Source organism: Nylanderia fulva, unplaced genomic scaffold (assembly GCF_048542155.1).
Source record: "Nylanderia fulva isolate GAGA-0341 unplaced genomic scaffold, ASM4854215v1 Scaffold224, whole genome shotgun sequence".
NCBI classification, from domain to species: Eukaryota; Metazoa; Arthropoda; class Insecta; order Hymenoptera; family Formicidae; genus Nylanderia; species Nylanderia fulva.
The window spans coordinates 60611-85238 of NW_028190289.1; the positions used below are offsets into that span (position 1 = coordinate 60611).

At 25.7% G+C, this 24628-nt stretch overlaps 2 protein-coding genes and 1 long non-coding RNA gene across 3 annotated transcripts in view; all 3 read right to left on the reverse strand.

Moving 5' to 3' along the window:
• Nucleotides 1-19118, reverse strand: part of LOC114945737 (aminopeptidase N-like) — a 47503-nt gene extending 28385 nt beyond the window's left edge. Inside the window, exons 1-3 of the mRNA XM_085482986.1 lie at nt 18935-19118; nt 4545-5003; nt 3887-4067 (exon numbers count right to left, since the gene is read on the reverse strand). Coding sequence (XP_085339112.1) covers nt 3887-4067; nt 4545-4960 — 597 coding nt within the window. The 5' untranslated portion in view covers nt 4961-5003; nt 18935-19118. The remainder of the gene's footprint in view (nt 1-3886; nt 4068-4544; nt 5004-18934) is intronic.
• LOC146723163 (uncharacterized) lies at nt 5266-7224 on the reverse strand. Its single transcript, XR_014924715.1, has 2 exons — nt 7045-7224; nt 5266-5729 (listed from the first exon to the last, which is right to left on the reverse strand). It is a non-coding gene; the product is annotated as an uncharacterized LOC146723163 (long non-coding RNA).
• Nucleotides 19119-20463: 1345 nt separating the features above from the next.
• LOC146723164 (aminopeptidase N-like) lies at nt 20464-23300 on the reverse strand. The gene is made up of 7 exons (XM_085482977.1): nt 23035-23300; nt 22626-22912; nt 21687-21888; nt 21257-21562; nt 21106-21172; nt 20873-20962; nt 20464-20641 (listed from the first exon to the last, which is right to left on the reverse strand). The coding sequence occupies exons 1-3, from the start codon at nt 23216-23218 to the stop codon at nt 21712-21714; spliced, it is 648 nt and encodes a 215-aa protein (XP_085339103.1). The 5' UTR covers nt 23219-23300; the 3' UTR covers nt 20464-20641; nt 20873-20962; nt 21106-21172; nt 21257-21562; nt 21687-21711.
• Between the last annotated feature and the right edge of the window lie 1328 nt (nt 23301-24628).

Here is a 24628-nt window from a genome sequence, read left to right on the forward strand (position 1 = left end):
TACTTGGACACGGCCAAGATTTTAAATATGAAATAATCTCATATTTTGAGATTTAATTTCAATACCCCTTTAACCCCCCTTCGGAAAATAAATAAATGAATGCAAGAGAAAAATATAGATCCGAAAATCGCTGAATCGGGAATCGAACCCGAGACCTTTCGCTTGCCGGGCGACTGCTCTTCCAGCTGAGCTATTCAGATCCTTTCGATTCTATACTTTTCTCTGTTATATATATTAATGTTGGTAAACAAACGCATTTTTTAAGCCAGCGTGTATCAAATATAAGAGTTTTAACAAGGCTCTGTAATATAAATATAAATTTAACGTATAAGACGGGCAATGAACGAAAAATGATTTAGTTTCGTTAGGATAACGCATTGTCATCCGCGATTTGGCTCTTGTTGCCCGTCTTATACGTTAAATTTATCAATTAGTCGATATTTACCAATTTGTTGTAAATTGATTATAACCCAACCATGCTCTTCTAATGACAATGAAATAACATCATCTTGTGATTTGCATAGCGCGCGGTGATCAAGACTGTCAAAATCGGGAACCGACTGGATAGTATAAGTTACAGGTAAGCAATCAATTTTTAATGTGTCGGGATTTTGTATCGATAAATTTATTTTCGTCTTTTTCAAAAGACCATAAGTTCGTTCTACTTTGATAAGAGGACAATGCTCTTCTAAAGTCCAATTTGCCATTGTTTGTAATGATAATTGAAGTTGATCTAGCTTATTTGCATCAGCAACAATTTCTTCCAAAAAAGTCATAAAACTTTGACGATGAGATTGGCTAAACTCACAAAGTATATAAATTATGTAAAAATAACATTATAAATAAAATTAAAATTGTTTTCATAATTTTAATATTTTAATATTATAAAAACTTTTAATAAATACTAAGAAGCAAAATATAATTGTACTTATTTGTATTTGTGTATTCATATATCTTATATTTATATTATGATAATAACATAATAATCAATATAATTTAATAATTTTATTTAATTTGTTAGGCATTTATATATACTATTACTAGTAATACCAATTTATCACTTATTTCGAGTACTTAATTACTTATTTTGAGTATTTAAATTACTGTATATCATATTTTAAATATTCGAAATAAGTTATTAATTAGCGTTACTAGTGATAAATTTCTACAAAGGTTAATAATACAGATTATATTTGATCAAAGTATTGACAGATGAGTTATAAAATGATTAATAAAAGAAATAACAAAACAAATCAAATAAAAATAAAAACAAAACAAGAAATAATATACAAATATAATAAAGGTGATCGTTCTACGAAAGAAATAAAATAAAAATGAAGAAAGTAACGGAAAATCGATATACGTGTGAGATATATTTAAAATAAGATTAAAAAACAAACGTAGCACAAAATGCAATTAAAAAAAGCAGATATTAAAAGAATAATTATAGACTATATGAAGCAATAAAGGAAATAATAAAAGGATTACAAATTAATTTGAAAATTATTTTGAAAAAAAATAAATTATGAAACGAAAATAAAACAACATTGAATATGTATATATAAAAAGTCATAAAACAACAATTTATTTCAACAAAAGCGGTTTTCATAGTAAAAATAACGAAAGTAAAGGTAAATCTAGTAACAGATCTAGGAAAATAGCAGAATTGTAAAACTAAAAAAATATAATATGAAATAATGTCAGCAAAAACGAAATAATAAAAGACAATATGTAAAATTTGTATTATTATAAATTAGTTAAGATTTATATAATTTTATTTTTTTATTATATATTCTATATTGTAATACTCACTTGCTATTTGCATATGATCGAATACCTTTCCAAAATATTTCTTTGGTTACGGCGTGTTGCATCATGCGCAGTATACAGGGTGCTACAATTTACATCAAAATTATAAATTAGATATATTATAAATATATATTTATTATAATAGTTACATGTAAAGTGATATTATATATTATAAGGCAAAATTATATATATACAAGGTACAGTAATTGCATAACAGTGAAATGTCTTCTATTGCCGCACGGTTTATCATTTTATTCAAAAAATTTATATATATATATATATATATTTATGTACATTCTATAATTAATTTAAGGTATATAAATATACGTATATATATATATATATATATATATATACGTATATTTATATACCTTAAATTAATTATAGAATGTACATAAATATGTGTGTGTGTACTTTAATAACATTATTTTTGTAATAAAATTTAGATAGAAAATTAATTATCTTATAATTTTAAACATATATTTTTATAATATTAATAGTTCAAAATTTACGCGGATTATTTTATTATATTACTCTGATGGATTCGCGAATTTTCAATAAACTGTCATCTTGTGAAGTAGAATCCCACATACGATAATCATCAAAATAAAAAGAAGTATGTTGATTTTGAACGACAAATAAATGTATTATTCGATTATCTCGATACATCTAAAGAAAAAATATAATTAATATATCAATATAAACGCTCTGAAAATACATGCATTAGAAGGAAATACTAATATCATTAGCGGTTCTTTTATGTTAAAAAGGAATAATATAAATTTTGTATCAATATAATTAACAAATATTACATACTTTTAAAATTATTATTTCATGATATATTATATCGCAGAGTTCTTTTTATCAAATTAAGTAAAATAAATATCGGATATAATTGTTTCTGATTGATTTAAGTTATTTTAGATTTTATAAAAATCTGTATGTATAATTACCGTCCGTCTCTCTGTCTGTCTGACCGTAAACTGCTTCCACATTTGTGGACTGATTTTCATCAAATTGGTACCAAAATTTCGCAAATTTTCCGGGAAGTGTGACTATGGTAATTATTTGTAAGTTTTACGTCTCCACCCACGCAATCGCATATTTATGGACCAATTTTTTTTAAATTGATATCAAAATGTTGCAAATTTTTCTGAGAAAACTACTGTGTGGTTTTTTTTAAGTTTTATTCTCTTTACGCATCTACACACGCAATCACATATTTATTCACCGATTTTCTCGAAATTGGTACAAAATTTCACATTCTTTCGGAAATGGCTACTATGTGTTTTTATTTAGTTTTACACTACTACATACGCATCCGCCCACGCATACATACATTTATTGATTAATTTTCTCGCAATTAGATATCTATTTATATTTATATATACAAGTTGCAAATTTTTTGGGGAGTGTGATGAGATGGTGTTTTTTTAATTTAAAATTTTTTTTTAACATAGAGAAGGGTATGTTTCCGCAAAAAAATGTTTTGCAGATTTTTATGCCAATGTGTTCGAAATGTTCCAAAATATCGAGAAATCACATTTAAAAAAAATTTGTATGTAAAACTTTCACCCACGCACTCACACATATATTGATTTATTTTCGGTACCAAAATCATGAAAATTTTTGGGGATGACGACGACAGACAGACGGACAAATGGACAGACAAATAGATAGATATTAAATAAAGTATAACAAAATATTATATATCTTTGGTTTTGTAAAATAAAAAATTGTGTGAAAACTAGTAAAAGCGGAATCAGTGTTGGGTGAAGGCCTTGAGGCCCGCGTAAAGAGCAAACCAAAAAGCTAGTATAATAATATCAGATAAAGTGATGTTAAAATATAAAGAAAGTTTTCATATCTTACATTATATTTATATAAATGTAAATATTTGAAAAAGTATTTTTAAAAAATAGTTTAATATTGTATACATATGTATATATTGTTAAAAAGAATGTATACATTTTGTAAAAAGAATTTGATATATGAAATTCTTGTTATATAAATGCTTAAGTATGTTAGCGTGTTTGAAAAAGTGGGAGGTGATAGCGTTGAAAATATTTAGAATAACCTCATTGACAGTATTCGTTGCAAGCAATGTAGTAAGACCTTTATTGAACCAAAAAGCCGATCGAAACGGATTGTTCAAATTATAAAACCATTGCTGTATCACTTTATGTCCTACTAATCTAGTTACTTCAATTTTGTGAACAACAGGATACAAATTTTTATCGTAAACAATATCCATTTCGCTGAAAGTAATATTTAAATGTTAGACTGAGAACTTATATACAAAATAAAATTTCATTTACCAAATTGGTATTGTAAATCGTAACAAATAATATTTTTTGTAATTTTAATTTAAGTATAAAACAATGATTTTGTGTTAATGCGTAAATCATTGATGAAGTACTTTAGTTTTAATAAATAAAAAAATGTTATTTCTTTTATAGCTTTATTACAATTTTAAAATTTACCTTAGGGGATACGATATAGCATAAAAATTTTTATCTTTATGTATGTATATATTACAACAATAAACTACAACATTTTGAATTATAATACGAATAAATTTAATTTTTACTATTTAAAATTGTTGTTTTCACAATATCTTATATTTTTGCACGTTTACAGAAACAAAAGATATACCTACATATTTTTCCATTTTATAATTTTGCATACTAATATATAATTTTACTTTTAATGTAATTTTTAGTACTTGTACTCACTTATAAAAAACAAGTCCGAAAACTATAATGCCATTATCAGGGAAATTTGGCATTACAACATGAGTCACTTTCGAAATATTGTTCGAATGTTGTTTCCATGTATTTTTGAACAAAAACGTGATTTCTTCAGCTACATTTTTTGCAAATTCCATGTGAAATACAGATTCGTTTCTGCACCACATTTTAATGTTTTGAGTATAATTATCAACACATGATAGGTAATTGGATACAATTATTGTTGCAAGATACGGCGACATTGCAGGTGTGGTATGGAAGCGTTTCAATAATATATTGTGCTTGTTTTTTTCTGTATTTTGCAATGGCATATTTGACAAAGCCGTGCATTGATTACATCCTATAGATATGTTAAAGGTTGCTCCTAAGAATAAATACTGTTGATCCCAACACGATGACATTTGTCGGGTGCCTATTATATGCAAATGAGTAGCAGCTACGAAACTATACATTTCAAAGAACATAAATTAATGAAACATTTTTAGCAAGCATCAAAATGTTGGAATTTAAAAATGTTTAAATGTAATAATATGTATTAAAGGTATAGAATAATTGTCTTTATATATAAATTGCATAATATATAATAATTTTTGAAACATTTAATACAAAAATAATATATATTAATTACGAGGTTGCATGTAATTGCACATTGCACATTGTTTTTAATACACATATATTACTTACTTACGCAGTTTTTTTTTGCATATCGAAAATTCTAAAGACTTTATCAGTAAAACCAATGTATTTAATATATAAAGTGTAATTTCCTGGTAATAACTCATTCTTAAAAGAAAGGTCAATTATGTCTTCTTGAATATCATATGTCGGTTTATAAACTGTATACTTATTATTCTCATGATGTTTTTCTAGATTTTTAATTAAAACTATATTTTCAAAATATAATTTTTCTGAATTTATGTTGTTAATTAATATATTTTGCGTTTGGTTAAGAATGCTTATGCTAATATTGTATTCTCCATAAAAAATGTATTTTTCAATATATGATATAAACTTGATATCGTAATGATTTGATTTTATATATTTTGATGGTTGATAGCATAAAGACGATTGATTAAGAGTAGAAGCCGTTCCAACGATATACATTATTCCGCTAATTAATAGTAGAAATATCATCGTGTCGAATAATTTATTTTAGGTCTGCAAAACACACTGTAAGCAAAAGACAAATAGAGAACTTAAATATAGTATTGATGTGTTTTTTAAATCACTAGACGACACAAGAGCGCGCTTGGCGCACACTATTGATATTATTTCTATTATTTATTTTACATATGTCAAATTGTTAATTTTTGCGATGACAGTTGCTTGATGCTATAAAAATGATCATAATTTTAATTAGCCAAATTACTATTTTGATTTCTATTTTGTATATATACTGATAGTAGAATACTAATACGTTTGAGAAATACAACTTAATAATAAGTAAAAATTAAATTTTAATAATTTTTAATTTTAATATATTTGAAAAGATAATTAATTTTTACGACCATTACTGGCTAATAAATATTTAATAATCACTACCCAACGTTTCGACCATAAATTTTGGTCCTTCTCAAGTGTACTTAAAATTAAAAACTGTGAACTTATTATTCGAATGAAACTTCTTGTCGAATCGTGATAAAATAATAACCAAGGATTATACAACCTTGAATATATTGACATTACAAGTAAGTATTAAAAACACACAGATATTTTTTATAAATAATAAAAAGCACGAGAAATTTTGGAAACAGAATTTTAATAATCTAGTAATAAAGAAACAATTAAAAGTGTCTATTATAATATTTATTATCTGTTAGTTGCAGTATTTTTTAGTTTCAAAAATTATTTATTTGACATCAAACTCTTGTGGGTTCAAGATTATTTCAACTGTGGCGATAAAATTTATTTTATATTTCAATTTTATTTTAAAATATTAAATCGAATTGAGAACGAAAGTCGGCGATCGAATATATGTATATATATGACAACGAGCGAAACAATCATAATGAACAGGTAAAGGCAAAGTATCAAAACAAGCAAAATATAACAACGGACAGCTTAATCGATATAGGCATAGATGACCGGAGAATCGATAATTTGTCACTCGCTGAAGAAAGGACAAATAGAATTATATCTCGCAAGCAAAAGTTATACCTCGTGGTTATTGCAAGTCATTTATATAATATTTTAATTGTAGAATTAAAGTTAATAACAATAATATAACGTCTCTAAATTTATTTCAACATTTCAGCTAATAAAACTAATAATTCGCCAAACAACATACAATTCGTAAACTATTATATGATCGATATTATTTTAAATTATCTTAGGATTAATATTTACAAATAATTTTAAATAAAACTATTTTCTTTATTCTTATACATATGTTGGAAATTCTATAAAATTCCGCCCTACCGTATAATTAAATTTTCTTGCATTTGTAAACACATGTTTTATATGTATGAAAGTTCTTCTGACTTACCGAATAATTCGAAGCAGAATGTTAATTGAAAAACTATATATCGTTTTAAAAATGAACTGCAGCAAATTAATGCTTTAGAAATATGCAATGTTGGAAGAATATAATATATTCACACACTTTATTAAATGTTTATTTTTACGGCGACGTGGTTCGAAAGGCCACGAAAGACTGTCTGATACTCTCGACGTGTCTTCATGCTAAATATGATGTGTTAAATCAACAAAACTTCTAAGGTCGTTATATATATATATATATATATATATATATATATATATTATATATATATATATTTAGGTGTATGGCGGCATTTGTATGTAACGGTTGATTTAATTTAGCACATATAACTTTTGCCCAATTAATCAAATAATTATGCATTAATTATACACATTTATATGACTTATTTCAACAAACATTTTTGCTAATAATATTGTGTAATTTCTCGTCATATACTCATCCTTCGATAATTTGATCTTAATAATTCAATTAGTATAAATATGTCATTATTTAATTTAAATGTATGCAATTGCACATTTCTATAAATTGCAATTTTTTTAAATCAATGGAATATTTTTTTTATACCAATCAATTTATTCACATTGTTTTTTGTAGACGTTTATTTAGATAAAATAATATTGCAAGATAAATACATTACAAAATGTTTCATATTTGTGTCAGAAAGAAACATAAAACGTTTAAAAAATAATTATTACTATCAAATCTCAACAATGTTCCATCTGAAATAAGACCATATACTTACGACGCGACTCGTTTTTTTCAAATTCTATAAATATTTTATAAAGTATATTTTTCGAAAGAAAAACCTTGGTTCTGAAATTACAACAATACTTAATTTAAAACGGGACACTTTATATTTTTTTGTTAGAAATATACATTTAATTATACATGTCTTTATGCACAATACTGTGTCTTTATACTGTACCTACTCCTGTATGTATAAGTATATAATATAAAATTGTAAATATTATAATCGATTCTTTATTAATCGCGATATGTGCTATGTTTTCGTCTTTTTATATCAATTTTATTTAATTTTAAAATTTTAATACTTTGATTGTTTGTTACATCGTACTTTATGCGCCAAACTATAAAGTTTTATAACTGATAAAATTATTATCTTTATATAACATTTTTGTAAAAAGTTAATACAACATGAATTTCCAATTATTAATGACAGTCACTAGTATTTAAATAGAAGTTTTTGAAAATATTTTTAAAATTTTATTTTACTTTTTTTTAAATTATATATATACTAAATAAACAGACTGTGAGTATAAAGCCAAAATAAAATACAATTTTAAATATAAATCGTGACTTTTCGATCTCAATATTCTTTTATAATAAAAATGATTTTATAATAAAATTATGATAAAAATATGTGGAAATTATAACATTTTTAGTTTTAAGGCATTTTATTCGATAAATTTTTATGGTTTAAAAATTATTTCAATATTACGAATCTTGAATTAATTATACGTAAATATAAGCGTATATTACATAGTAGCTCTCTTTTCATATTCTAATCAATTAGCTATAGAAAGATTTTAAGAAATTTTAAATTTTCCGATTTCAGTGTAACGGATTTCTATCTTTTTCGAATTTGTTGTTCGTGTTGCAACACCGTTGTGTACAAATTTTATTTTGCTAAAAGAGATTTCACATTTATCATTGCCAATAGTAAGAAACAATAAATAATGCAGAAGCAAACGAAATAATAAGATAAGTTTTTAATATTAAAATTCATCGACACACACATATATATATAACTAATAATAAATTTTTATAATATTTAAATAATAAATTGTTATATATATATATATATATATATATATAACAATTTATTCATCATCAATTTATAATCAATATATAACAATTTATTCATCATCAATTTATAATCAATATATAATTTAAAATGAATAGATAAAGCACACACACAATTTAAGTGCACTTATCATTAAGCAAGTTTTATTTATATATTTATATAATACTAATTATATTTATACATATATATTATAATATTATATCTAACAGTAAAATTTATTGTAATATATAATGGCTACAATTCTGTTACTAAGCAGGTAATAATATATAGTTTAACTACTTCAAACAAGATCGCAAAAAAATGAAAATCTTGATGAATGCAGTCTTATAGTTTTGTAAATATAAAGGCATCGGATAGTAATACATCTAAATAAACAATATTTAAAGCAGTATAAAAATAGTACATGCAATATAAAAAAATTATTCATATAAAGTACGTCCTCGTATAAAAAAACTGCAATTTTTTTTTCATCCACCGATTAGAAGAAAATACTTGCAGAATCCTGTCTCTGCTTCTCGATTTGTCCATTGCGTATATCAACCTGGTTTGTTATTCGTTTAATTAATTCATTCTTATGTATCACACGGTCACTCATCTAAAACAAATCGTTTCATTAGCTATAATATAATTAGATAAATATAGTAATTTCATTCCGCATTATGCAAATCTTAATATATATAAACAAAGATTGTCATGATAAAATCAACATACTGATTATATAACAAATAAACAAATATAAAAATAATATTCAGAAATTAATAAGATAAAACAATATTTCATTTTCTTTCGCTTTTTATAATAATATACATATATTAAATTTACTTCTTTTATTCGATGTCTTTTAAATTGATCTTCTGTGTTCGCTTCAATTACGTTAGCTTCTACAATACTTTCAGAGTGTCTCTTTATTGACTAAAATGTATAATTTTAATACCATTATTAATAAACAACGTTATGGTAACATTATAAAAATTATTTTGAACATTAAATAATAATTATTAATATCGCATTATTATTATATTTTGTATACATATTTAAATATGTAAAATTATTACCTTAGCTACATTTTTGGTATATACGTTATTAATCATAATAATTAATGCTGCAATTATATTAACATGTCTAAAAACAAAAAAAAAACAGATGTATATATTATACATATCATAAACTTTTATACAAAATATTTATAAAAATATGTCACTTTACTTTGGTTTTATTTCGTTAAAATTATCTAATAAATACGTCAGTATAATTGGATTCTTTGCATGCTTCGTAATAAAATGTAAGAAAGTGTTAGCGAGAAATTGATCTTCCTGTTTTGTATAGTTGTTGTACTGTTTAAAATTAAAATAGTCCTTGATTAAATTAGTATCGTTAATGCAAGCTAAGTATTCTGAAAATTTCAAGTCAGTTTTTATCAATCCTATGATATACACTGATCTAAAAGTGGTTTCATTTCTCGTAGTTGTCATCAAACCTCTACAATATGTCCATGCCGTCCACCATGGCAAAAGCCTAAAATATAAATAGAATTTAATTTTCTTATTAATAAGATTAGCGTGTAAACTTATTTGAACATTATAGGAGATATCTACAAAGAAATTTGATTGAGGAAAACTAAAAATATGTAACATAATTTACCTGTGTTTTATAGGATCTTGGAGATGATGTTTTAATTTATTGTTGGCTTTTTTCATACAATTGATTTCACCGAGAAAACATGCCCATTTTGCAGCTTCTTGTCGCAAACATATTCTAAATTCGTCTATATCATGAATTTCTTCATATTCAATTCTTCCAAGTACATTGTTTAACATATTTCTTATTTTTTTCTAAAAATAGTTACATATATATTTCTTTGTTAATAAGTTTATAATTATAGTTTATTGACAAAGATTTTCAGCACCCAGCTATATAACAAGGTTATATATTAATATTATTGAAAATCATACACTTTGAGGACTGTTTTTTGCGTGAGTGATTATTTAAACTAAAATGTTTGCACATTTATTTGCGACACAATAATATGTAAAATTTTATCGTTGCTGGATATATTTTTTTAAGTACTTATATTATTTGTCATAAATGAGGGTATATACAAATATTTAAAATGTAATACTTTTATTGAAATTTATTAATATTTACCGCAAAATTTTTTGTTTTTTTTTCTTCCCCTGGAAAAGTACTAAACATGTATTCCAGAGCTTTAAACATAGGATACCATGCGATATAATTTTCTTCTCGAAACAAATACGATGTGATATTCCAGAATATAGAGGCGTTGAGGTGACCTGCTATCACTAAATGAAATGCATCATCGATAATTTGGGCACGATTAAGAACATGAATTGTCGTAAAATTATCAGAGGATAGATAATTTGAAATTCTTTGCCAATTCTCATCATCATAATTAACACGATAATATCCTGTCAAATAATAAATTTTAACAATTTCTATTATTTTGAATAATTTTATGATTAATATTCTTATTTTCAAAGATTTTCGTTTAATATTTTTTAATATACATATATATGAATTATAATTTAAAACCGTATCAAAAATTTTATAAAATACAAATACATATTAAAAATTAATTATAAATTAAAAATAAAATTATGCTACATATTTTTGTGTAGCATAAAATAAAATTGATTCTAGTTGTACATAAATAATAATTATTTGATACAAATCAGTAAAATTTCTGTAACATGAAACTGTACAAAAATTTTATTCCTGTATACTTATATTAGTATACTAATTTTATAAATATAGTTAACTTTTTAATAATTTTTACTATTATTAGAATAAATAATAATTATTTTATACAAATCAGTAAAATTTCTGTAACATGAAACTACAAAAATTTTATTTTACCTGTATACTTATATTAGTATACTAATTTTATAAATATAGTTAACTTTTTAATAATTTTTACTATTATTAGAATAAAATATTTGTAAAAATATAACTTTAATATTGATATTACGTAGAAAACGCCCATAATATATCTTATTAATTATATATAATAATACAGAACACAGAACATTACACAAAGCATTTTAAAACTATTGTAGTTATATATAATGAATATATAATGAATATCTCAGATTTTTATATAATAATGTATAAAACAGAAAAAATATAAAATAATGTCAATTGTGTGTGTAAAATAAAGACGAGTAATAAGTCATAATAATAAGTTAATTGGTCGATAATTACCAATTTGTTGTATATTGAATATTATCCAACCATCCTCAAGAAGTGATATTAAATCCCATGATTTGCATAGCCAGTAGTGAGTAAAATTGTTAAAATTGGGATACGTCTGGGTCGTAAAAGTTACAGGAATGCAATCAATTTGTAATGTGTCGTAATTTTGTATCGATACATGTACATCGATCCAAGGATCACTATTATTTCGTACTACTTTGATTAGAGGACAATGCTCTTCCAAAGTCCAATATTCCATTCTTTGTAATGATATTTCAATATCTACATTTTTTGCATCAGCAACAACTTTTTTCAAAAAAGTCATAAAACTTTGACGATGAAATTGGCTATATTCACAAAGTATGTAAATTATGTAAAGAAAACATTATAAATATGTTAAAATTGCATGTATAATTTTAATATTAAAAAAAAATTTAGTAAATACTAAGAAGCAAAATATAATTGCACTTCTATTTATATATTTATATGTGGCGATAAATGCCACAAGCATATAAAATATATACAAAATAAAAATTAAAATTACAAGCAACGTGTGTCAAGGATATCGCGACCGGTAACACAAAACAATAAATAAATAAACAAGCGACTAACATGACGAAGATAAATTTCGATTTTCGAACATAATAAAAAGCGAGAGTACCTCAAAATAAAGATAGAGTCTAATCACCTAAAAATAAAAATAAGGTCGAAGAATGATGGAGAGAAGCGAGACAATGCGCGGCCTCGAGTCCAAAGAGAATTTGACTTGCGTTCGCGTAACACGTTTTGTTTCCCGGCGAAAAGTAAAAGTTTGTATCAGGTCTTTTGTGACACGAATAAAATGAAGTAAGATACATTATACTGTGCAACCCCAAATTATAATATTCCGGATAAAATATTTTCACCCGATCCGCGATAACGGCGAAACATAATTGACGAACAAGAACGCACCCAAATATATATCTTATATTTATATGATGATAATAACATATATAATATTGAAAAAAATTTAATAATTTTATTTGATTTGTTAGGTATTAATAATACAGATTATATTTGATCAAGATATTGAAAGAGTTATAAAATGATTAATAAAAGAAATAACAAAACAAATAAATTGAAGATAAAGAAAGCACAAAAAATGAAAAACATATAATAAACAAAATCGTTCTACGAAAAAAAATGAAATAAAAATAAAGAAAGCAATGCAAAAGAGATATGTGTTAGATATATTTAAAATAAGATTAAAAAACGAATGTAGCACAAAATTCAATAAAAAGAACACATAAAAATAATACACGATAGAAAAAAATAAAGGAAATAATAAAAAGAATAAAAATTAATTAAAAAATTATTTTGAAAAATAGTAAATTTTTAAACAAAAATATAAAACAACAATGAATATGTATATATATATATATATGAAAAAGTGACAAAACAACAATTTATTTCAACAAAAGAGATTTTCATAGTAAAAGTAAATATATAATAGCAGATCTAGGAAAATAGTGGAATTGCAAAACTAAACAAAAACGATATGAAATAATGAAAAATAATATGAAATAATATCAGAAGAAGCGAAATAATAAAGGACATTATATAAATTTATATAAATTTGTATGATTATAAATTATTTAAGATTTATATAATTTTATTGTAGGAATAAATTAATAAAAATCTACGCGTTATATTATATTTTAAATTGTAACATATATTTTCCGCTGTCGATCGTTTATCGTTCTCAGGATTTATGTGCCTTAGGACAACTTCGATATAATAAAAGACGCAAACAAAGCAGTGTGAGTTAGCTCGCTCTGTTTTAAAAAGATAAATAAGTAAAACGAAAATAACTGCGATTGCCGTGACGAACTTGTCGGACAAAGTGATAACCGAAAATTAAAAGAGGCTTCTAGAAACATAAACAAGAATCTAAATACAACCGATTAACCGCCGCGGACAGATTTGCTCGCTCGATTCTTCGACGATACACATCGACTGATTGTATAATAAAGTATTATTTAACTTCTGTACGTGTGTTATATCAAAATCTAAATTATTACGCTACCGTTCACGTATTCCTTAATTTTTTTATATTATATTCTGTATTGTCTTACTCACGTGCTATTTGTATATGAGAGAACGTTTTTCCAAAATATTTCTTCGGTAAAGGCGTATTGCATCATGCGCAGTATAAAGGGTCCTACAATATACATCAAAATTATATATAATTTAGATATATTCTAAATATATATTTATTATAACGGTTATATGTAAATATAGTGATATTAAAAATAAATTTATTTATTTTTAAGTTTTTATTGATTTTAAAAGTAAATTTTTTGTTAATTTTTACGAAGATAACAAAATATTAAAGAACCATACAATTAATATCCTCTACACACATGCGCGATTATTACCAGACCCTTTGTATATATATATATACGTATATGTATATACCTAAAATTAATTATAGAATGTACATAAATATGCGCGCGTGTGTGTGTACTCTAATAACATTATTTTTGTAATAAAATCTAGATAAAGAATTAATTATCTTATAATTTTAAACGTATTTTTATAATATTAATAGTACAAAATTTACGCAGATTATTTTATTATATTACGTTATATACCTCTGATAGATTTGCGAATTTTCAATAAATTGTCATCTTCTGAAGTAGAAATCCACATATGATAATCATCATCCAAATAAAAAGAAGTATGTTGATTTTGAACAACAAATAAATTTATTATTCGATTATCTGGATAAATCTGTAAAAAAAATTATTAATATATCGATATAACGGCTCTGAAAATACTTGCATTAGAAAAAAATACTAATATCATTAGTGGTTCCTCTATGTTAAAAAGAAACACTTTATTATTTTGAAATACACATACGAATAAATATAATAATAAAATCTAAAATATTTAAAAATATCAGATAAAGTAGGGGAAGGGGTGCTCAAAAAAAACTTTTTTCATACTTTACATTGTTCACATTATATTTATATGAATGTACGAGTAAATATATTTAAAAAATTATTTTTAAAAAACAGTTTAATATTGTATACATATGTATATATTGCTAAATGTTTTTAAAATAATTTAGCAAAAATTTATGGATTTTATAAAAATAATTTGATATACGAAAATCTTGCTATATAAATGCTTAAATATGTTATCGTTTCCGAGAAAGTGGGAGCGTGATTGCGTTGAAAATATTTAGAATAACCTCATTGACAGCATACATTGCAAGCAATGTAGTAAGAGCTCTTTCAAACCAAAAAGCCGATCGAAAAGGATTGCTCAGACTATAAAACCATTGCTGTGTCACTTTATGTCCTACTAATTGAGCTACTTTGATTTTGTGAGCAACAGGATATAAATTTTCATCGTAGATGATATTGTTTTCGCTGAAAGTTATATTTAAATGTCAAGACTAAGAACTTTTATACAAAATAAGATATTATTTTTGCTTCAATTTTTTAATTTTATTGTTAGATGTACGATTTACAAACCCATGGATATAATTTAGTAAATCAGTATTGTAAATCGTACCAAATAATATTTTTTGTAATTTTTAATTTAAGTATCAAACAATGATTTTGTGTTAAAGCATATATAATCGATGAAGAACTATAGTTTTAAATGAATAAAAAAATGTCACTTCTTTTATTACTATTTCAACACATACTTTAGGCGATACGATATAGCATAAAAACTTTTCTCTTTATATATGTATATTAAAACAATAAATTTCAACTTTTTGAATTATAATACAAATAAATTTAATTCTTACTACTTAAAATTGTTTGTTTTAACAATTGCTTAATCTTTCGCACGTTTATAAAAACAGAAAATATACATGTTTTTAAATTTTTTAATTCTGCATACTAATATAATTTTATTTTTAATGTAAAGCACTTGTACTCACTTATACAGAACAAGTCCGAAAACTATTATGCCATTATCAGGGAAATTTGGAATTGCAACATGAGTTATCTTCGAAATATTGTTCGAACGTTGTTTCCATTTATTTTTATAAAACAACGTGATATTTTCAGCTACATCCTTTGCAAATTTCATGTGAAATACAATTTCGTTTCGGCACCACATTTGAATATTTTGAGTATTATTATCAACACGTGATAAGTAATTGGATATAATTATTGTTGCAAGATACGGCGACATTGCGGGTGTGGTATCAAAGTGTGTCCATAACATATTGTGCTTATTTTTTTCTGTATTTCGCAATGGCATATTTGACAAAGCCGTGCATCGATTACATCCTATAGATATGTTAAAGGTTGCTTCTAACAATAAATTTTGTTGACCCCAACATGAAGACAATTGTCGAGCGCCTATTATATGGAAATGAGTAACACCTACCAAACTATATATTTGAAAGAACATAAATTAATGAAACATTTTTAGCAAGCATAAAAATATTGGGATTTAAAAATAATATAAATGTAATATGTAATATAATGTACTAAAAATAAAGAATAATCGTCTTCATATTTAAATTTTATAATATATAATAATTTTTGAAACATTTAATACATAAATAATATATATTAATTACAAGGTTTCATGTAATTGCACATTGTATTTTGTTAATAAACATATATACATATTATTTACTTACGCAAGTTTCTCTTTCACGTCATAAATTCTAAAAACTTCATCAGCAATGCCATGATATTTTATATTTAAAAGGTAATTTCCTGGTGATAACTCATGCGAAAACCGAATAATAATTTTTTCTTCTGTAATATTGTGTGTCCATTCATAAACTGCATCTTTATAATATTTTTTTACATATATAGATATAACTAGATTTTTAATATATAAATTTTCTGAATGTAAAAATATGTCTTTCGTTTTGTTAAGAATGCTTATGCTGATATTGTATTCTCCATAGAAAATATTTCCTTCAATATATGATATAAGCTTGATATCGTAATGGATTGGTTTTATATATTTTGATGGTTGATAGCATAAAGATGATTCATGAAGAACGAAAGTCGTCTCAGCGATAAACATTAGTCCGCTACTTAATAATAGTTTTAGAAATATCATGTCGGAAAAAGAATATTTACTTTAGATCTGTAATGCACACTGTAAACAAAAGATAAATAAAGAAATTAAATATAGTTTTTATGTTTTTTTGAATCATCAGACGACACAAAAGCGCGCTTCACGGGCGCTTTTGATATTATTTCAATTATTAATTTTATAATTGTCAAATTGTTAATTTTAGCGATGACAGATGCTTGATGGTATGAATATGATCATAGATTTAATTCGCCGAATTTTTATTTTGACAACTATTTTATATATATACGTACACATACTATTTTGTATCTCTTCATATATTTTTTCTTATTTTGATTTTCTTATTTTTGATTTAAATTAATAGAATATATCGAATTACGCAAAACGAAGTTATATCATTTTTTAATAATAAAACCTTAAATATTGCAACGCAAAAAAATTATTACTGAAATGCATGCATAGAAATATAGTTATTAATTATGTGATTCATAATTTAATATATAAATTTTAAAACACAGAAAACAAATTATATAATTTTTTACAAGAATTGTTCGATCAAAATATCAGCCTTTCTAATAGATTTGCGCGCTTTTACGCGTCCGCTACACTACACGGATCGTGCGAAACTGATCACATGATTAGATTAATATACCCCACACATTCATTACGGTGCGCGGCTCGCACGAGACTGATTCTCATACAGGGTTACGGGATTCTGAAAGCGTACATATTCACAAAAAATTTTTGTACAAAATTTTATTTCTTTGTTCGTATTTTCCGTTAAAAATTTAAATAATTTCTACTTTGCATAATTAATTAATATATTTTTATGCATTGATTGCAAGAATAATTTTTGCGTGTATGCCTCGAAATTTTTGAGATTTTATTACCATAGAATAATATAACTTTGCTTTGCGTGCATAGTTACATTTGGTTCACGTGTTTATTAATATAATTTTTATTTTTTATTTTACAACGACTGCCAAACTATTAACTTTCACGATGTCAACAGTTATTTGATGCTATTAATATAACGCACAATGTTAATCGAGAGAACTAATCAGCATCGCGGAAATGCAGCAACAATGTATGCGATAATCGATTTTGCATGCCTCTTTTAGAAAGGGAATTCTTGTATATTAACAAGAAAATACATACAAGAAGTATTAAAATTATTAATTAAAAAAACATCCTATAATTAATGAGATATTATATATGGTAAGAAAGCAATGTGCAAATATCTATTTGCACAATTATTTTTTCTAACGTAAGTATATATATATATATATATATATATATAACAACGAGTGAAACAATCATAAGGAACAAATAACGAAAGGCAAAGCATTAAAACAAACAAATTATAACAACGGACAGTTTAATCGATATAAACATAGGTGACCGGAAAATCGATAATTTGTCACTCAGCGAACTCGCTGAAGAAAGGACAAATAGAATTATATTGCAAGTCATTTATATAATATTTTAAATGCAGAATTAAAGTGAATAACGATAATATAACGTCTCTAAATTTATTACAACATTTCAGCTAATAAAACTAATAATTCGCCAAACAACATACAATTCGTAAAATATTATACGATCAATATTATTTTAAATTATCTCTGGATTAAAATTTACAAATAATTTTAAATAAAACTATTCTCTTTATTCTTATACATATGTTGGAAATTCTATAAAATTCCGTCCTATCGTATAATTAAATTTTTTGCATTTGTAGACACATGTTTTATATGTATGAAAGTTCTTCTGACTTACCGAATATTTCGAAACAGAATGTTAATTGGAAAATTATATATTGTTTTAAAAATGAACTACAGCAAATAATGCTTTAGAAGTATTTAATGTTGGAAGAATATAATATATTCACACACTTTATTAAAAGTATTAGATCTTCACCACCACGTGGTTCGAAAGACCACGAAAGACTAACTGATTCTCTGTATGTGTCTTCATGATAAATATAATGTGTTTGGTCAACAAAATTTCTGAAGTCGTTATATGTATATATATTTCCATATATATTTGTGTGTGTGGCGACATTTTTGAGTAATTGTTGTTTTAATTGAGCACATTTAAATTTTGCCCAATTAATCAAATAAATAGGCGTTATTTATACACATTTATATGACTTATTTCAAAAAAGATATTTGAAAAAAATGTTGTATAATTTATCGTCATATACTCATCCTTCGATAATTATATCTTAATAATTAAATTAGTATAAATATGTCGTTATTTAAAATAAATGTATGTAGTTGCACATTGCTATAAATTGCAATTTTTTTAAATCACTGGAATGTTTTTCTTATACCAATCAATTTATCCACATTGTTTTGTGCAGAAGTTTATTTAAATAAAACAATATTGGAAGATAAATACATTACAAAATGTTTCATATTTGTGTCAAAAAAGAACATAAAACGTTTAAAAAATAATATCTATCAAATCTCGAAAATGCTTCAATTGAAATAAGACCGTATACTTTATTCGATAAATTTTTATGGGTCGAAAATTATTTCAATATTACAAATCTTGAATTAATTATACGTAAATATAAGCGTATATTACATAGTAGCTCCCTTTTCATATTCTAATCGATTAGCTATAGAAAAAAATTTTAAATTTTCCGATTTTAGTGTAACGGATTTCTATCTTTTTCGAATTTGTTGTTCGTGTTGCAACACCGTTGTGTACAAATTTTATTTTGCTGAAAGAGATTCCACATTTATCATTGCGAATAATAAGAAACGATAAATAATGCAGAGGCAAATGAAATAATAAGATAAGTTCTTAATATTAAAATTCATCGACACACATATGTATATATATAACTAATAATAAATTTTTATAATATTTAAATAATAAATTGTTATATATATATATATCTGTGTGTGTGTGCGTTTGTGTGTAAATATATATTTTTGTTAATTCACGTAACAAAATTGAAGACAAATCAATATATAATTTAAAATAAATAGATAATGCACACACACAATTTGCACTTATTATTTAGCAAGTTTTACTTATATATTTATACTATTTATATTTATACATTTATATTATATTATTATATCTAACAGTAAAATTTATTGTAATATAATATGGCTACAATTCTGTTACTAAGCAGGTAATAATATATAGTTTAACTACTTCAAACAAGATCGCAAAAAATTAAAATCTTGATAAATGCAGTCTTTTAGTTTTGTAAATATAAAGGCATCGGATAGTAATACATCTAAATAAACAATATTTAAAGCAGTATAAAAATAGTACATGCAATATAAAAAAATTATTCATATGAAGTGCGTCCACGTATAAAAAACTGCAATTTTTTTCATCCACCGATTAGAAGAAAAATCTTGCATAATCCTGTCTCTGCTTCTCGATTTGTCCCTTGCGTATATCAACCTGGTTTGTTATTCGTTTAATTAACTCATTCTTATCTATTACACGGTCACTCATCTAAAACAAATCGTTTCATTAGCTATAATATAATTAGATAAATATAGCAATCTCATTCCGCATTATGCAAAACTTAATATACATATATAAACAAAGATTGTCATGATAAAATCAACATACTGATTATATAAGAAATAAACAAATATAAAAATAATATTCAGAAATCAATAAGATAAAACAATATGTCATTTTCTTTCGCTTTTTATAATAATATACATATATTAAATTTACTTCTTTTATTCGATGTCTTTTAAATTGATCTTCTGTGTTCGCTTCAATTACGTTAGCTTCTACAATACTTTCAGAGTGTGTCTCTATTGACTAAAATGTATAATTTTAATACTATTATTAATAAACAACGTTATGGTAACATTATAAAAATTATTTTGAACATTAAATAATAATTATTAATATCGCATTATTATCATATTTTGTATACATATTTAAATATGTAAAATTTTTACCTCAGCTAAATTTTCGAAATATATGTTATTAATCATAATAATTAATGCTACAATTATATTAAGATTTCTAAAAACAAAAAAATCAGATGTATATATATAATACATATAATAAACTTTTGTACAAAATATTTATAAAAATATGTCACTTTACTTTGGTTTTAATTCGTCGAAATTATCTAATAAATACGTCAGTATAATTGGATTCTTCGCATGCTTCGTAATAAAATGTAAGAATGTGTTAACGAGAAATTGATCTCTCTGTTTTGTATGAGTGTACTGTTTATGACTTAAATAGTTTTTGATAAAATCAGTATTTTCGATGCAAGCCAAGTATTCTGAAAATTTATAGTCAGCTTTCTTTACTTCTATGGTATACACTGATCCAAAAGTGGTCTCATTTCTCGTAGTTATCATCAAACCTCTACAATATGTCCATGTCTTCCACCATGGCAAAAGTCTAAAATATAAATAGAATTTAATTTTCTTATTAAAGATTTTTGTATTAACTCATTTGAACATTATAGGAGATATCTACAAGAAAATTTGATTGAGGAAAACTAAAAATATGTAACATAATTTACCTGTGTTTTCTAAAATATGATATATCTATTGGAGATGTTGTTTTAATTTATTGTTGGCTTTTTCTATACAATTGATTTCACCGAGAAAACATGCCCATTTTGCAGCTTCTTGTCGCAAACATATTCTAAGTTCGTCTATATCATGAATTTCTTCATATTCAATTCTTCCAAGTACCTTGTTTAACATGCTTCTTATTCTTTTCTAAAAATAGTTACATATATATTTCTTTGTTAGTAAGTTTATAATTATAATAAAATTTGTAACAGCTCTTTAGAAAATTTTAATCTACAAATAAAAAGACAAGATATTCTAGTAGATAATTTCCTACTAACACATTAAAGCCACAGTTATGTTACCCTTATCTGCTTGACTCCGTATAGTTTTATTATAATGACAGTAAAGAATAATTTATTGTTAATTTCTACTAATCTTTAATTTTAATTGATGCGCTGAAGAAGGTTAAAAAAGACAACCAAAACGTACGAACAAATTTATTTCTGTCTAATATTTAATATTTTATGTTATAAATCTTTTCACAAATAAATTTCTAGTATAGAACTTAATTAGCTCTAAAGTCTGGTCGACTTTAAACGTTGAGGAGTGGTTTTTTATTAATTAGCTCTTATTGCCTTTTTATTTGTAGTTTATAATTATAGTTTATTGACAAAGATTTTCAGCACCCAGCTATGTATCCACTAACAATATTATATATCTATATTATTGACAGTAGTGAAAATCATACATTTAGGGGACTGTTCTTCGCGTGAGTGATTATTCAAACTGAATTTCTTTGCACATTTATTTGCGACGTAATAATATGTAAAATTTTATCGTTGCTGGATATATTCTTCAGATAGTATTTTAATTATTTGTGATAAATGAGAGTATATGCAAATATTTAAAATGTAACACTTACATTGAAATCTATTAATAATTACCTTAAATCTCCAATTTTTTGGTTCCAGCATTGCTACAGGAATAGTATTAAACATGTGTTCCAGAGCTTTAAACATAGGATACCATGCTATATAATCTTCTTCTCGACCCAAATACGATATGATATTCCAGAATGTAGAGGCCTTGAGGTGGCCTGCTATCGCTAAATGAAATGCATCATCGATAATTTGAGCACGATTAAGAACATGAATTTTCGTAAAATTATCAGAGTTTAGATAATCTGAAATTCTTTGCCAATTCTTATCATCATAGTTAACGCGATAATATCCTGTCAAATAGTAAATAAATTTTAACAATTTTTATTATTCTGAATAATTTTATAATTAATATATACTTAATTTTAAACATTTTTGTTTAATATTTTTGTTTTAATATTGTTTAATATTTTACCAATTTGTTGTATATTGAATATTATCCAACCTTCCTCTTTATGTGAATATTCATAATTTATATCTCTTACTTTGCATAGCGGATAGTGAGTAAAACTTGTAAAATTAAGATAGGTCTGAGTGGTAAAAGTTACAGGCATGCAATTAATTTTTAATGTGTCGGAATTTTGTATCGATACATGCATTTTGCTCACAGGCTCAATATAACTTCGTACCACTTTGATAAGAGGACAATGCTCTTCTAAAGTCCAATATTTTATTGTTTGTATTGTAATATTAGTATTAAATAATATATCTAGCTTTTTTGTCCTCTCCTAATATCTCCTTTACCATTTCCTGCCAGCTCTCTTCCCTTCCCCAATCCATACATTCCTCCCACACATGCTCCCACGTCTCTAACCCTCTCCCACATATCCTGCACTTCTATCCTCCTCCTTTTCCCAATACCTATTCCCTTCATTTCATTCCCCAGTCTATACCTTGCCATCCTCCTCCATCTACCTTCCGCCCAACCTTTCTTCAAATAGCCCGGAATCTCCTTTAATCTGTTTGTACCACTTATTGTATTCCGATTTTATCATTTTTCCTACCCTCTCTTCCCTCTGTTCCTTTCCTTCCCATTCCTCAACTTCTTCCCATCTGAACTCCCCCTTTTCTCTTCTTTCCTCTATCTCCCTTAATACCATCCTCTTACCCTCAAAAAATTCCCTCCTTTCTCTCTCCCACTCTGACAATTCCCCTCCTTTCTTTGCCCTTTCTTTAATCTCCCCCAAACATATTCTCGCCAACCATCCTCCCTTACCCTCCTCTAGCCTTCTCTCATATCCCCATGCTCTTCTTCCCATCCTTGTCCTTATCTTTTCCCTTTGCAATTCCTCCCTTACCATATATCCAGGCGTTCCCCAATCCACTCCTAACATCCATCTCAGATACCTTTCTTGTATCCTTTCCAATCCCTCTCTCTCTCTTCCCATTTCCATATCTCCACCCCGTATCCTAAAACCGTCCATACTAACGCATCGAAGAGCCACAACCACAACCTCCTCCCCCAATTATTCCCAAATCTTCTCTTACCTATTCCCCATACCTGTCCCATAATTGCTGCCCCTCTCTTTATTCTGTCCCTTACCTGTCCCTCTTGCCCCCCATTTCTTTGAATCACATATCCTAAGTACTTGTACTCCTTTACCTCCTCTAATTTTTTTCCCTTCCAAAACCAACTAGCCTTTTTTAACCTCCCTCCCCCTTTCCTGCACCTCATCACCTTCGACTTCTTCTCATTCAATTCCAGTCCCTTCCCCTCCAGATATATCCCTAACCTCTCCATCATACACCTCATCCCCTCCTCATCTTCTGCCAACAGCACCACGTCATCCGCGTATGCTAACGTATAAACCTTGCCTTCTCCTAACCTCACACCCCCCATCTCCCTTTCTTCATTTCCTCCTCCAAGTCCGCCATCAACACGTTAAACAGAAGTGGGCTCAGTGGGCATCCCTGTCTCACCCCCCTCCCCGTCCAAAACTTCTCCCCCACCTCCTCCCCTATTCTAACCCTGAACCCTATCTCTCCTAGCACTTCCTCGCACCTCCTCA